General features: G+C 43.3%; 1 protein-coding gene across 2 annotated transcripts in view; it reads right to left on the minus strand.

Moving 5' to 3' along the window:
• Positions 1 to 235: 235 nt before the first annotated feature.
• SCAMP5 (secretory carrier membrane protein 5) overlaps positions 236 to 14,454 on the minus strand; it is a 50,988-nt gene continuing 36,769 nt past the window's right edge. For both annotated transcript variants that reach the window (XM_044279784.1, XM_044279783.1), the window contains 6 exons: positions 14,037 to 14,096; positions 10,204 to 10,332; positions 8,215 to 8,371; positions 6,906 to 7,007; positions 4,716 to 4,833; positions 236 to 3,160 (listed from right to left, as the gene is read on the minus strand). In XM_044279784.1, the coding sequence (XP_044135719.1) occupies positions 2,966 to 3,160; positions 4,716 to 4,833; positions 6,906 to 7,007; positions 8,215 to 8,371; positions 10,204 to 10,332; positions 14,037 to 14,043 (708 nt within the window). In that variant the 5' untranslated portion in view covers positions 14,044 to 14,096 and the 3' untranslated portion in view covers positions 236 to 2,965. The remainder of the gene's footprint in view (positions 3,161 to 4,715; positions 4,834 to 6,905; positions 7,008 to 8,214; positions 8,372 to 10,203; positions 10,333 to 14,036; positions 14,097 to 14,454) is intronic.

Raw genomic sequence — 14,454 nt, forward strand, 5'->3', positions numbered from 1 at the left:
CCAGCACTCTCAATCTTGAATCAAATCCGTGTGTTTATTCACACTGAAAAAACAGCAACGTTTTGACACATATGTAGCTTGAGAAAGACCTGTGTGTCGAAACGTTGCTGTTTTTGTTTGTGTGAATAAACACACGGATTTGATTCAAGATTGAGAGTGCTGGGACTTCCCTGAAGGTTTCTCCCCACCACCATAAACCACCTTCACAGGTCTATTAAAGGAGTCACAGAAAAAGAAAGTTTGAACGTTTCTTTATTTTCTTATGGAATCACATACTTTGTTCTGCACATTTCTTCTCACCAAAACATCAATAATTTAAGAGAAACTACACATAAAATGACAGAATACCAGAGTCTATCATCGGATCTGGACATTAGAACTCAAGGATCCTCTTAAACAGAAATACACATGGCGCTTTTATTACCGGTGGAGTGTTCAAAAGAATTGGAACAACGGACAATTATTCTTCTCGGTTTACGTCTCCCAAGTATAGATAATAGGACTGAGATGAAGACAGAAGTAAGCCTCAGATAGGGAATGGCCACTACATACGATCAGTTCTCAGTACTGACATTAAAGGGGTTCAGTTCCAATAGAAAATGCCTACTGTGGAGGGGAGAAACTCTGCAACATACGCTCAGTGCCGCCTCTGGGCACAGTTTTTGGAGGTTATGCAACAAGTTTTGCATTATATGTTCCTTTATGACACCTTTTAGTCTCTGCCCAGAATTGGCACAGTGTGTATAAAAGGGTGGATTCTTGTGACACAAAAATCTGCCACAAAATCCACGTATTACATGTGGATGCATGGGATAAAATCCACATCAACTGCACCGTAAAGCCACACGAAAGACAAGTAGATTTAGCAGCAGAGGTTTAGAATGGTTCATGGATTCTGCATCATAAAATCCTGGCAATGATGTGAATGTAACATAATAATTTGTGCGTTTTTATTATTGACACTGAACGTGAAGCTGGCAGCATCACCGACACCGGCTGTGCAGTTTGGGCAGAAAGTGCTCAATCTGGTAAATTGTTCGTCTTCTTGTGTACATGTGACCTGTATTACATTACAGGTAATATTGCGAGTACATGAGATGCAGCATGGTTTTCATTTTGTTCTTAAATTTTAGAGAGGAAAAAACTAAAAGTGAAGTAAAGAAACAGATTACAACATGTATTATTATACGGCATGCTATAGCGGTAACATACGCTATAGCTGCCAAAAGATTTATCAAGATGCCAGGTTTTAACACAAGCGTGCGTACATTCTGATGGAGAAGCCCTTTAAAAGTGCTGTTTGCCAGAGCCAAAGAAATGTAACAGCTCGAGAGATTAGTTTAAGACCTTTCTTGTAGAATCCGGTTACCAAAATTAAAATGTAAACAAGTTCGGCAGGTAGCGCCAAATGATATTATTGGGGATGCCGATTCCAGTTCTGTCTAGACGCTAGCTGCCCATTTATATCTCTAATTTAATACAGACCATGATTAAATACATTGTGTCAGTACTTATTTGGTCCCCCAAATATAAGTGTATGAGAAATTTACAATATTATTATATTACATGTCATAGCTCCTGAAGAGGTAACTAGTGTCTTATGCGGTAAAACGAATATGTACACACAAAGGCTCATTTTAGTAAAAGAGGAAAGGGTAGAAACAGCATGCAGGCTGACATGGCTGTATACTAAATACCTATATTCCCCATGAATAACAGTTCTGGAGCATCCTTCTCTTTAGGCTACATGCGGTCCGCAAAAAAAAAAAAACATCCGTAAATGACATCCGTAACACACACAACGAAACGGACACAGAAACAAACAAAGTTTGTGTGCATGTAGCCTTATTCTGTTTTGTGCCGTTCCTCGATTATTCCTCCTTAGTATGTATGAATAAAGTGACAAATGGGTGTTGCCTCTCTGTGTTAAAGGGGCGTGTCCCTACACAGCCAGCACTGATTGGACAGTGTCCGTGTACAAAGGCACACCCCCAAGAGAAATAACAGAGGACTGGTACAAAACAGCCATGCTCCAGAATGGTTTCTTGAAGAATACAAGTATTTACTAAGATCGCCATGTCAGGAGAGCTCACAGGTCCTCGAGGACACTACACTTGCATGGTTTCATCTATTAGTAAGAACAGGCCAAAGTGTGCATAGCGTTCCTCTGGACTGCATGATTCAGAACTTCCCGGTAAGACGATGGCTCTTTAAGTAGCCTGAAACCCGGTGCACCACTGGGATTTACAGCATTTCACATACACAGCGCATTAGTATTGTTGAGTTAGTCGGTAGAAATTTATAGCGCTGTATTTTCCCAAAAAAAACACATAATTACAGTTATTACACAGCACTATTCAATAATCCACAAAACACCAAGTGTTCCTGCAGGTAACAGGACAGGGTTTGGCCAACTAACACTGCAGTATGATGAGACAATTTTCTATCATGTAGATCCAAACGCTATATGAGGTATAAAAACCAAAAAACTTTGAAGATGGCAACAGGGAATGCTATGGTAGTCCCACATTTGGTATTAAAATATGCAGGAGAAGGTTGCAGATACCAGCATCCACAGCCAGAGATATTGCCGGCTTGATGCTACATGCAGATGGCATACACTTGGATGGCTACCTGCTGTTGAATTTCACCTTGTCTATACACGGTTTACAGCTAATTATACAAATGCCTTTAATTTTTTTTATATTTTCTGTATGGCATCCAGTATATCATATAGCTCCCAACGTATTGGGCTATCTGTATGGAACTCACATAAACATGTTACCCTTCTTTTTCAGGGGTGGGATTCTCTCCAGAACACAACATACACACCACAATCAATTATGCACCATATCAAAGGGAAGTAGGTAAAGTGTTGAAGATACAACTGATCTACTAGAGGACAGCAGGAATGGAAGGGCCCGGTGACCCTGCGGAATGTATTCTTGCAGTCCCGAGAAAACCCCTACATTTGATTGGAATACCCATAATTTGGTGTGGCAGAGTACTGAGGTTCTTGTTGTGTCACGGCACCCTGTGCTGCTCCGAAAGCTGCATTCTGAGCGGCTTGTTGGACGTGAGGATTTTTCCAAGCACCCGTGGTCCACTCCTCTTGTGCCTTGCTAAGGCTGCCTCCAGCACCACGGTAAAATTTGTGTACCTGTGTATAGGGGGCAAAATAGAACATTAAATAATAATTTTTTATCATGAATTTTTTTTTATAAGATGCAAAAATAACACCCCTCGAGAAGGAAGAAACAGTTTTTTTCTCTAGCGCAACCTTGGGTGGCTATCTTGCAAGTCAATATCAAACCCTACACCTATGCAGTCAGTGCAAAAGAGATATAAATGTATGCCATGGTGACTGAGTGCACACCGGAGCTGTGCCCACATTATCTGTAGTGGGAACCGACTGTGATGGACAATATGGGAGATAACTAGAGATGAGCAAATGGATTCTAACAAATTGAATTCCTTCAAACATCAGTCCTCTCGAGCTGTGAAGGGCTTGCCCCTCTGCTCAAGACTCCTCTAGATCGGTCATTAGTATCTGATCGGTGGGGGAGGTCCGACACCCGGGACCCCTGCTGATCAGTTTAAGAAGGCACCGGCACTCCTGTGAGCACTGCGGCCTTCTCTGTGGTTACCAAGCAGAGCGCCGTACACTGTATAGCGGCTGTGCTTGGCATTGCGCACAGGTCCATTCACTTCTATAGGGCCGAGTGCGATACCAAGCGCTGCGTGGCACTGTGCTTGGTAAGCACAGATGCCTTCTCAGACAGCTGTCAGCAGGGGTCCCGGGTGTCAGACACCCATGGATCAGATAATGATGACCTAGCTAGGAGGATAGGTCATCAGTTGGAAAATCCCTTAAACAACCCCCCCCCCCCTCCCCCCCAAAAAAAAACAAAAAAACTCCCTTTTCCACGCCATTACAACACGTTTTATTATGACAAAAATAAATAAATGTACACATAATTGGCACCACCACAACCACATTACAAAGTGATCAAAAGTTGTATGTATGCCAAAGTAGGACAACATAAAGAAAACATCAATTATCCAGTAAATATGCCACAGAAGCAAAACACTAAATATAACTGGAATTGCTGTTATTTTAAGTAAAAGGATTTCCCAGTATTCTTTAACTGATGACCTATCCTCCTCTGGATAGGTCAGGGGCTCAATACTGGGAAGAAAAAAAACCGCTTCAGTTATCCTAATGCATTCTGAATGGAAAGCATTCCGTTCAGTATGCATCAGGAGGTCTTCAGTTCCGTCACTTTTACGGTATTTGGCATGCTGCGGTATTTTCTCCGGCTAAAATTCCGGAACACTTGCCGGAATGCCGGATCTGGCATTCATTTCCATTGAAATGTATTAATGCCAGATCCGGTACCAAGCGTTCCGGAAAACCGGATCCTGTTTCCCGATCTGCGGACGTGCAGACCTTTCAAAATGTGAAAAAAGATAAATACCGGATCAGTTTTTCCGGATGACACCGGAGAGACGGATCTGGTGTTTCAATGCATGGCCCCATTAACTATAATGGGGACTGACTAAGATCCAGCGCAACCCGCCAAATATGCAGAGAATCGGCCAAATACCGCTGCGAGCAGAACAGCCTGCCGTATCTAAACATGAAGAACGTCTTGTTAAACATGATGAATGCCTTGAGCATCTCATGATGAAAAATGAAACTGTAAACTACATACCTTGCTCAATGCCACAAAGGATAAGACAGCAACCGCTGTGAACATAATGGTTGGTATTAGCATCACCACTGCAGATCCAACATTTGTTCCAAAGAAGGAGATGGTTGCAATCCACCCACTGGAAGAAACAGGACAAAGCCAAAAAAACTGTAGATCAGAACAAAGTAATGTTCCTGCAGCTACTATACAGACTAATAGTCCAATACATGTAAATTAATTAGAACAACTTTGCAAATTGTCCGGATTTAAACAATTCCCAGTGTTCCCCTCCGTCCCCTACTTCTTGCTAACATACATTTCAATGGGAGTATGACTACAGGATTGGACTACGTTGGGTTTGTAGTGTGTAACCATTGCAGCTGTAGGCAGTAAAAGGGATGGATATTTAGTCTATAGAGGGTTTGTCCCCCCCGTGGACGTTTTCTACAGACCCCACAGCATGGCCTGACCCTCGCAGCTGGGTTCAGACGGCATCGCTACCTCGCCAGCACTGAAAGTCCCAGGTCTCCCTGTGTCCGTTTGACACGAGCCAATGACACATAGGCGACATGTCATTGGCTGCAGTAGTCACGTGACCTGCATAAAAAATTATGTTGATGCCGGAAGACCCAGGAAATGCAAAGGTGGCGGGGCAGAGAAGGAGATGGAACGTAGTGGAGGAGATCAGTTAAGTATGATTACTACTCCAGGTCCGGCCACGCTATGGGGTCTGTAGAAAATTATTCCAGGGGAAAACAACCCCTGGAATATTTTGCTTTTTATTCACACTGAAAGAGAAAGTGAAATATTTGCTGTTTTCTTCTAGAAATCTAGAAGTAATTTATCTGCACACCCAGACATTCATGTAAAACAACTTCTACAGATCTAGCTGTATAATGTAGGGTTGTTGCGATACCACACGAAAAAAAAAAATGCCCAAAAAAAAAAAAAAAAATCTGCGTGCATTCCGCATTTTATGGAACGTCTGGCCCATAATCGAACAGTCCTATCCTAGTTTTGAGGGGGGACAAGGTGACTAAAAAAATTCCAATTCGCGCAGTTTTTATTTTCTTTTACGGTGTTCACTGCATAGAGATTTTTTTTTTATATTTTAACAGTTTGGACTTTTCGAACGTAGCTATATGTAATATTTTATTTATTTGTTTTTTATATTTTATATGTAAAATTGGGAAAGGGGGTGATTTACTTATATTTTGGTGTTTTTTTGTTTTTGTTTTTTTTTACAGTTTATTTAGTAACTATTTCCCCCCTAAGGGGCGAGAACCTGGCATCTTTTAATCCCTTGTCCCACTCACCCTAATAGAGCTCTATCAGGCTGAATAGGACTTCACACTCCCTGCTGCCCTGTGCATAGTACACACAGCATCAGGGAGATTACCATGGCAGCCAATGCTTCAGTAGCATCCTGGCTGCCATGGTAACTGATCGGAGCCCCAGGATCACACTGCTGGGGCTCCGATCACAACTGCCACTACACCACCAATGAGAGGAGGTGAGGGGACCCTGTGGCCACTGCCACCAATGATTTTAATACTGGGGAGGGGGCACACTGCGCCACCAATGTTTTTAATACTGTAGGGGAGGGGGGGGGGGGCCACACTGCACCACCAATGACAATTAACCTTTAATATACAAATACAGCCGGCGGCAGAAACACATTGCCGACACTCTGACAGGGTGCTGAGATCAGCGGTTTGCATCGCCTTGTTAGAGGCAGAGTGCCGGCAATGTGTTTCTGCCACCGCCTGCATTTGTAATGTATTAAACGTTCGTTATCATTGGTGGCGCAGTGGCCACAGCCCCTCCCCTCTGCGCACTCACCGGAGGCAGCGGCAGCAGCACAGGGGGGGAGGGAGAGACTGCTTCCTTCTTCCCTGTACTGCTGAGAGCAGCGAGATCCATATTCTCCGATACTAGGATGTGCTAATGCAATGCCTAGTATCGATAAAAGACAAATAACGGTATTGTATCGATACCGGGCTAAAAGTATCAATTGGGTATCAAAAGTTCGATACCCGAAACAACCCTAGTATAATGTTCATCTGATGTCCCCCAATGCACTGCAATATATAAAAATCAGAACAACAGTGGTAAAGCAAAATGTTATCCAACAGTTTATGCTGTACAATTCCATCCTGATATAACCCCGTGTTGTTCTAGGGTCCTAATGCTGATAAATCTCCGACTTACCAGACTCCCCAACCAGGAATACCCACAGCTTGTATTATGCTGATGACCAACTGAGCCATAAAAGTGAAGAAGAACGCCATGAAGTTAAAGGAACTGTCCGTCCTATACAAAGAGGAAGTTAAAGTTCAAATAATTGTAAAAAGTGTCTCAGAACTGACAGTAAAAATCTACCATCCGGTTATTACTACGTAGAAGTGATTGGCTGCATGCATGCTCTTCACTAGACAAAGAACATTTTACTCAATAAAACATTCCAGTAATCTTATGACATGTAAGAAGTGTTAAAGAAGCACTCCGGTGTTCTTCCCTACAGTGTGCAGCATGGGCTATTATTAAATCAGACACAGGCTCTTGTGTATACCCATTTTAGCCGATGTTCTATTTAGGCATTGTCCGCTACCTTGATTGTTTCTTCCTGTCTGATTCTCCTAATCCAGTCTACATTTCCCATCATGCTTCTGGCTCTTCAGAGACAAAGGGAACATCTCATTGCACTGCACTTGCTCTACTCCTATCTAAAGGCAGCTCACTGTATTCCATTATAGTGTAGCGTCACACTGTTTTCCCTGACTCCTGCTTGTGATTGATTCCCCGTTAGCTCTTACAAGCAGGAGGCAGGGGTAAGCAGTGTGAAGCTGCATCTATTAGAAATACACTGGGTATTCTGCAAACTGCACTAACAGATCGTATAGACAGGCATTTTGAGTCAGAGGAGTTTTATGACTGTGCAGCTAATCATTATTAGGATTCATCTACTAGATCACTGCATTTCTGGTCCCTTTGACTGGTCAGACATGATACCTTTAGCCACACACTATACACCGGAGGGACACACAGAGGAACACAGAGGGCTTGGTGGAAAGGAGAGGTGTATGAGAGCTGCCACGATGGATCCGATTCTGATGTAATCCTGCAGTTCACAGGAAGTCCTACACAGAGGGACGATTCACCTCCCGTCTACACAGGAGACCATGCTCGTGTAGTCTGGTAGTCACACAAGGGATCACATGACATGGCTGCCCATAATGAAAGGGTTTATAATGTATAAATGCAACTAAGCTGAGATGAAATAAACTGCTAGTATAGCATTATATGTACACAAAAATGCTGAAGTGTTCATTGAGTTAAAGAGCATTAACAGAAATACACAACCAGTACACAAATGCAAGAGTTTAAAAGACAGCAAAACAGACTGGAGAAAATGATCGTGGACAATAATCCTAAGGAAATGTGCATGGATGAATGAATAAAAAAGGAGACATGGAACTTAACATGCTTACTAGATTTAGATAGGCAGGTAGATACTTACTTGAAAGCTTTGTAAATAGGTCTGAACCAGCACACATAGGAGCAGGGAGTGAAAAGGATGAGCCACAGAAACGCCAGGCCAAAATTGACGGCTCCACCTCCTCCAATCATCCACGCTAAGCAGCCAATCAGATTCACCGCCAGTGTGATACTGTTTACTGCATGCACACATGAGGTCAGGCAGAGGCACACATGTGCAGTAAGGAGAAGAGAGCCAAAGATCAGAGTGAGTTTGAAGAAAGCCAGGGTAGAGGAGTTGGGATCCACATTGCTTCACCAAATACCATCCAATGTCGGCACTTCATTTTAAGCTCAGGACTTTTCCAGGCTTTGTATATTGATGACCTATCCTCAGCTTACTGCAGCTCAGCTCCATTTCGAGTGAACAGGAACTGAGCTGCAGTACGGCAGCATGGCTACTACAGCTTCCTGTTTACAGCTTGTGAGGGTTAAGACTCCATGTTGTGCCTTGTACAGCCATTTTATGTTATAATAAGCCTTAAGACCTGTGTGTGTAGAATCTGGGAATTTCTCTGTGCGAGACTAACGTGACTTCAAGGTCCGCTCCTAGCCCCTCCAGTTTTGTCCCAGAAAGGAATTTTTACAATTATTAGCAGGACAAGTCCATGACGAACACCCACATTTAAGATTAAGAAGATGCTTCAGACGTATAGCCAAGAAATGCTTATTTCAGATTGTGATTTAATGAGTTATGATGTAAATGTTTAATTATGTCTCCCACTTTGGAAATGATCCAGAAATGTGCCTTATAATCTCTGCCTTCTATCAATAAAGTTTAGAGAAACTTGGTACATGGCATTGTGCGTGTGCATCAGTTATTCTCTCTGAGTACTCATGTAATTAACTAATTAGGAGTCCACCGCTCATCTGGCATTGGGGTCCACTTTTCAGTTTCCAGTGCCAGCAGGTGCCGAAAACAGCTGATCAGTGGGGGCGCCAGCTCTAAGGGTCCATTCACACGTCCGCAAATAGGTCCGCATCCGTTCCACAATATCAGGAACGGGTGCGGACCCATCCATTCTCAATGGGGCAGAACAGGCTGTACCTCCGTACTTCCAGGCCGCAGCTCCGCAAAAAAATCGAATGCGGACAAGAATAGGCAGTTCTATGGGGTGTGCCGGTCGGGTGTATTGCGGATCCGAAATACACCATGGATGTGTGAATGGACCCCAAGACTGCCACAAATCCAATACTGATGACCTATCCTGAGGATAGCTTATCAATAACACCAAGCCGGAAAACATTCTAGAATATTATAATGCATCCAGCTTCCACGCTATGTGAGAAAGTTCATAAAGTAGATTCAAACCAGACAATAATCTAGTAATATAGTAGAGGTGCTGCAACTGTGTGCCGCGAAAGATAAGACATGTCCCATCTTTTGCAGAGTGGAGACACAGATCAGAAGCCCACGGAAACATGTCCTATCTTTTGCAGACCCATTAAAGTCAATGGGTCCACATCCGCAGCACAGAGTACACACAGCCAGTGCCCGTATATTGTGGACATGTATTTGCGGTCTGCAGCATGGGCAAGGAGCCCTTACGTATGTCTGAATGAGCCCTAAATAATATATATGTGAGGCTAACAAAGATCTCACAATGGAGACGTCTTATATGGGTTGTGGCACACAGGAGGAGAATGTGGCTTCCACTAGCCTTATATTACACACTAGGTTCATCTGTGTATATATTATATTATATTAAAGCCTAGGACGTTGATGTGTACCCTTAAAAATGCTGTGTGTAAAATCAACTATCAACCAACAGTGCATTGCTAAGCATAAAATCTGCAAAGAAGGATACTGACCAAAAGTTACATCGTTTCAAAGGAAATCCTGTACACAATCATGCTACCGGGAACATATCTGCATCTGTCATGGATCCCATTTCCTCTCCAAAGTTTTACTGGAAGCATGTAAAAACTGATTAATAGGAGGGAGGATATTCAGGCAAGGCACCATACTCACACATCCACAGGTAATAGACACGCTTGGCTGTGGTACGATGCTGGTCAGGAATATCAGTCTCAAAATCTTGATAGAAGCAGGGCTTGAGTGGTATAAATCGAGGCAGTGGTGGAAAGTTATTCTGTTTATCTGCAGGAACATCAAAGAGGGTCATGAATATACAGTTGCCATCAAAATTATTCAAACCCCTTTGAAAATTGAGTTCATTAGGAATAGAATCACTTATAAAAGAGTACACATTTACAAATCAGGAGTTCTATGAAGCACACCTGATGCAACTAATTAAGAGCTTCGTTAGGGGCATTCACATCACCAGATGTATCTTGAGGTTTGCAAAATGACTTGCATGCTTTTTTTGCTGACTTATTGACTTCAATGGGTTTGTGAACCGCATTTTGAGGCTCAGAATAGGACATGTTCTTTTGCGGAACGGACACACGGATGCAGAAAGCAAATGGTCTGCATAGGGGGTTTGTTGACTGACATTTGATTGCATGGTAGAAATGTGTCTGTTAAGAGAGTGGTCCAGAAAGTTAAGAGACGAGATCATTGCCTTGCAGAAACAAGAATGGGGATACAAAAAGATAGCAAAGGTACTAAATGTTCTTAGAGATACAGTTGGAAACACTGTTCACAAGCTCAAATTTAAATGAACACTGGCTACACTACCTGAATATGGCAGAAAGTGGAAGCCATCCCAGCCAAAAGATTCCTTAGGAGACAGGTGGTCAAAAACCCTTAAATTACTGTAAAAGACCTGCAGCAAGATTTGGTGGCAGCAGGCACATGGGTTTCAGTTTGCACAGTAAAATACTAAACGCTAAAAAGGTCTTCATGCTTGATCTTCAAGACATACACCTCTACTGATCCGAATGCACAAGAAAAGTTGCTCAGAACCATATAAATAAGCTACAGAAGTTTGGGGATTCTGTTATGTGGAGGAATAAAACAAAACTGGAACTTTTCAGGCCTATGGATCAGCGGTATGTCTACAGGAGGAAGAATGAAGCAAATACTAAAAAGAACACCCTGCCTACAGTGAAGCATGGTGGTGGCTCGGTGGTGCTCTGCGTTGCTTCCTCTGGCACTTGAAATCTGCAGAGTATGGACTCATTCAAGCATCAGGAAATCCTAGGAGAAAACATCATATCTTCTATAAGGAAGCTGAATCTTGGGAATCATTGGACTTTCCAACAGGACAATGATCCCAAGCATACCTCAAAGTCCACAAAGGCTTGGTTTTAGAAGTACTGGAAGATTCTGGAGTGGCCATCACAGTTGCCTGACTTGAAGCCAATAGAAAATCTTTGATGGGATATGAAGAAGGAGAATGCAGCATGCAAACCCAAGATCATTAGTCAACTGGAGGCCACTGCCTGGGCTCAGATTTCTCAGGAATTCTGCCAGAAACTGGAGTCTGGCCATGCATCACATTTGCTGCAGGTCAGAACAGAAAAAGGGTGCTCTGCTAAGTACTGAGGACACCTGTCAGGAAGGGGCGGTATAATTCTGTGATTGCAGTAATCATTAAAAGTGGCATTTAGTGTTCAATTTGAAGAAAGCGCTTATATTAGTTCACCTATTCAATTTGTTCTTGTTTGACTGGTCTATTGCAGACAGCTGAAAGTTTGTAAGTTTGACTAATAAACCAAGCTTATATGTACAGTGGACCCTCAACTTACATTATGAATTGGTTCTGGGACTACCATTATATTTTGAAACCATCAGAACTTGAGTCCATAACTCTATGGAATACTAGTAATTGGTTCCAAAGACTGAAAAATTTCATCCAATGGTAAGAGAAAATGAAGATTTAAGAGTAATATGCAGATAACTAAGATCAAGTATGTCCACTTATATACCAGTCAGGAATAGATCCTGGAAACTGTAATTCACTTTATGTATTGAGGACTGGAGCTTTTTCAGGGTCCTGTAAAGCATGCAGTGTACCAGAAAAATACCATGAAGGAGACCTTGTGTGACATCCAAAGGAGCAGCTCATCCTGGTACAGACAGAGGACAATACAGGATATTAGGGCTGCAGCTAATGATTCTTTGAATAATCGATAAGTTGTCGATAATTTAATCGATTAAATCGGGAAAAAAAACACCAAAATTACAAAACAAAGGTTTATATGATCTGTGGTTGGCGCCGTTATGGAGAGGGGGGGGGGGGATCTGTGGATGGCGCCGTTATGGAGAGGGGGGGGGAATCTGTGGATGGCGCCGTTATGGAGAGGGGGGGGGGGGGGAATCTGTGGATGGCGCCGTTATGGAGAGGGGGGGGGGAATCTGTGGATGGCGCCGTTATGGAGAGGGGGGGGGGGGGGATCTGTGGATGGCGCCGTTATGGAGAGGGGGGGGGGGGGGGGGGGGATCTGTGGATGGCGCCGTTATGGAAAGGGGGGGGGGGGGGATCTGTGCACTGTTATGGGGAAGGGGATCTGTGCACTGTTATGGGAAAGGGGATCTGTGCACTGTTATGGGGAAGGGGATCTGTGCACTGTTATGGGGAAGGGGATCTGTGCACTGTTATGGGGAAGGGGATCTGTGCACTGTTATGGGGAAGGGGATCTGTGCACTGTTATGGGGAAGGGGATCTGTGCACTGTTATGGGGAAGGGGATCTGTGCACTGTTATGGGGAAGGGGATCTGTGCACTGTTATGGGGAAGGGGATCTGTGCACTGTTATGGGGAAGGGGATCTGTGCACTGTTATGGGGAAGGGGATCTGTGCACCATTATGGGCATAACAGTGCACAGATCCCTTTCCCCCATAGCAGTGCCATAGACAGATCCCCCTCCCTATAGCAGTGCCATAGACAGATCCCCTCCCCATAGCAGTGCCATAGACAGATCCCCCTCCCTATAGCAGTGCCATAGACAGATCCCCCTCCCCATAGCAGTGCCATAGACAGATCCCCCTCCCCATAGCAGTGCCATAGACAGATCCCCCTCCCCATAGCAGTGCCATAGACAGATCCCCCTCCCCATAGCAGTAACTTAAAGTAAAGTAAACTGCCCGCCCGCATAGCAACAAATCGGTTGATTATTCGATAACTGGATTCGTCGGCAACGAATCCAGTTATCGATTACATCGATTAATCGTTGCAGCCCTACAGGATATGTAGTAATGTGAAGAGGAGATCCTAAACAACCATTACACGGGTTTTACCTGAAAAATGGCCATGCTGAATGGGTGAATCTCAGTCTGGTTTCAACTTACGATGACTCAGGAAAGACCACTGTATGTTGAGGGACCACTGCATATATATGAGTCACTCTGTAATATAAACCTGGCTTCCATTTTGGATTGTAAAGGTGGTCATACACATTACATGAACTTCAGCTGACCCTGCTGATTTTGGTGGTGTATGGGGTGTCCTATTGCCTGATGGTAGATGTCTGAGGGATTTTTTTATCTCAAGCGAGATAAGCTGCCACTAGAGATGTCTGGCAGCAACCTACTCCTCATTTCTCGCTCGTTGCCATGGCTATGTCTAGGAGCATGTACAGTAGGTATGTACGTGAACCATATTTCTTTTATGTATATTTTAAGTAAACATCAGCATCACTACTATGACACACAGCACATCTAGCCAGACCAGGAAAGAAAACAGATTCCTGTGTATATACGACTCTGCAAATAACCTTGGCAACTAGAACGCAAACATCCACTGTTTACAATGGCGGATATACTCGGAGAGCTAAAAAACTGAGCAAAATAGATACAGACACGAGGTTTATCATCCATAACTAAAGCAATAAAGGGGTTTGGATCTCATTTATTATTTGCAGTAGTATACAGATATGCGGCAGTATTTAGTATCTCACCAGCCATGGTGGGGACTGTAGGTCTGTAGCTTGATCCTCAATTTGTAAGTCACAGAAAACCTATGGGAATAGAAAAATACAAGGTCAGTAAAAAGCACATTGCAAATATCTCTCTTCCGGCAGCGCTGGTATTTGGTTACTCTTCCGCACTGTATTGCTATGGTTCAATGAGGAATGAGGATTGTTAGGCTTTAGTTACACTGGGAATCTTCACTGTGGTAGCTGCGATATCTAAATCTTTTGCAGCAGTAGAAGTTTTCTGTTCTTAATCCCCTTTAATGAAGCACTCAAATTATTTCCTCCCTCTGTAATGGAAATTGAGTAAATAGTAATGATGTTCATGTGTGCCCCATTTCCAAATTTTTTGCAGCTCTTTAATCCTTGCGTTATACCGCGAGACTTTCCAAATCCTAGACCA

Source organism: Bufo gargarizans, chromosome 2 (assembly GCF_014858855.1).
Source record: "Bufo gargarizans isolate SCDJY-AF-19 chromosome 2, ASM1485885v1, whole genome shotgun sequence".
NCBI lineage: Eukaryota > Metazoa > Chordata > Amphibia > Anura > Bufonidae > Bufo > Bufo gargarizans.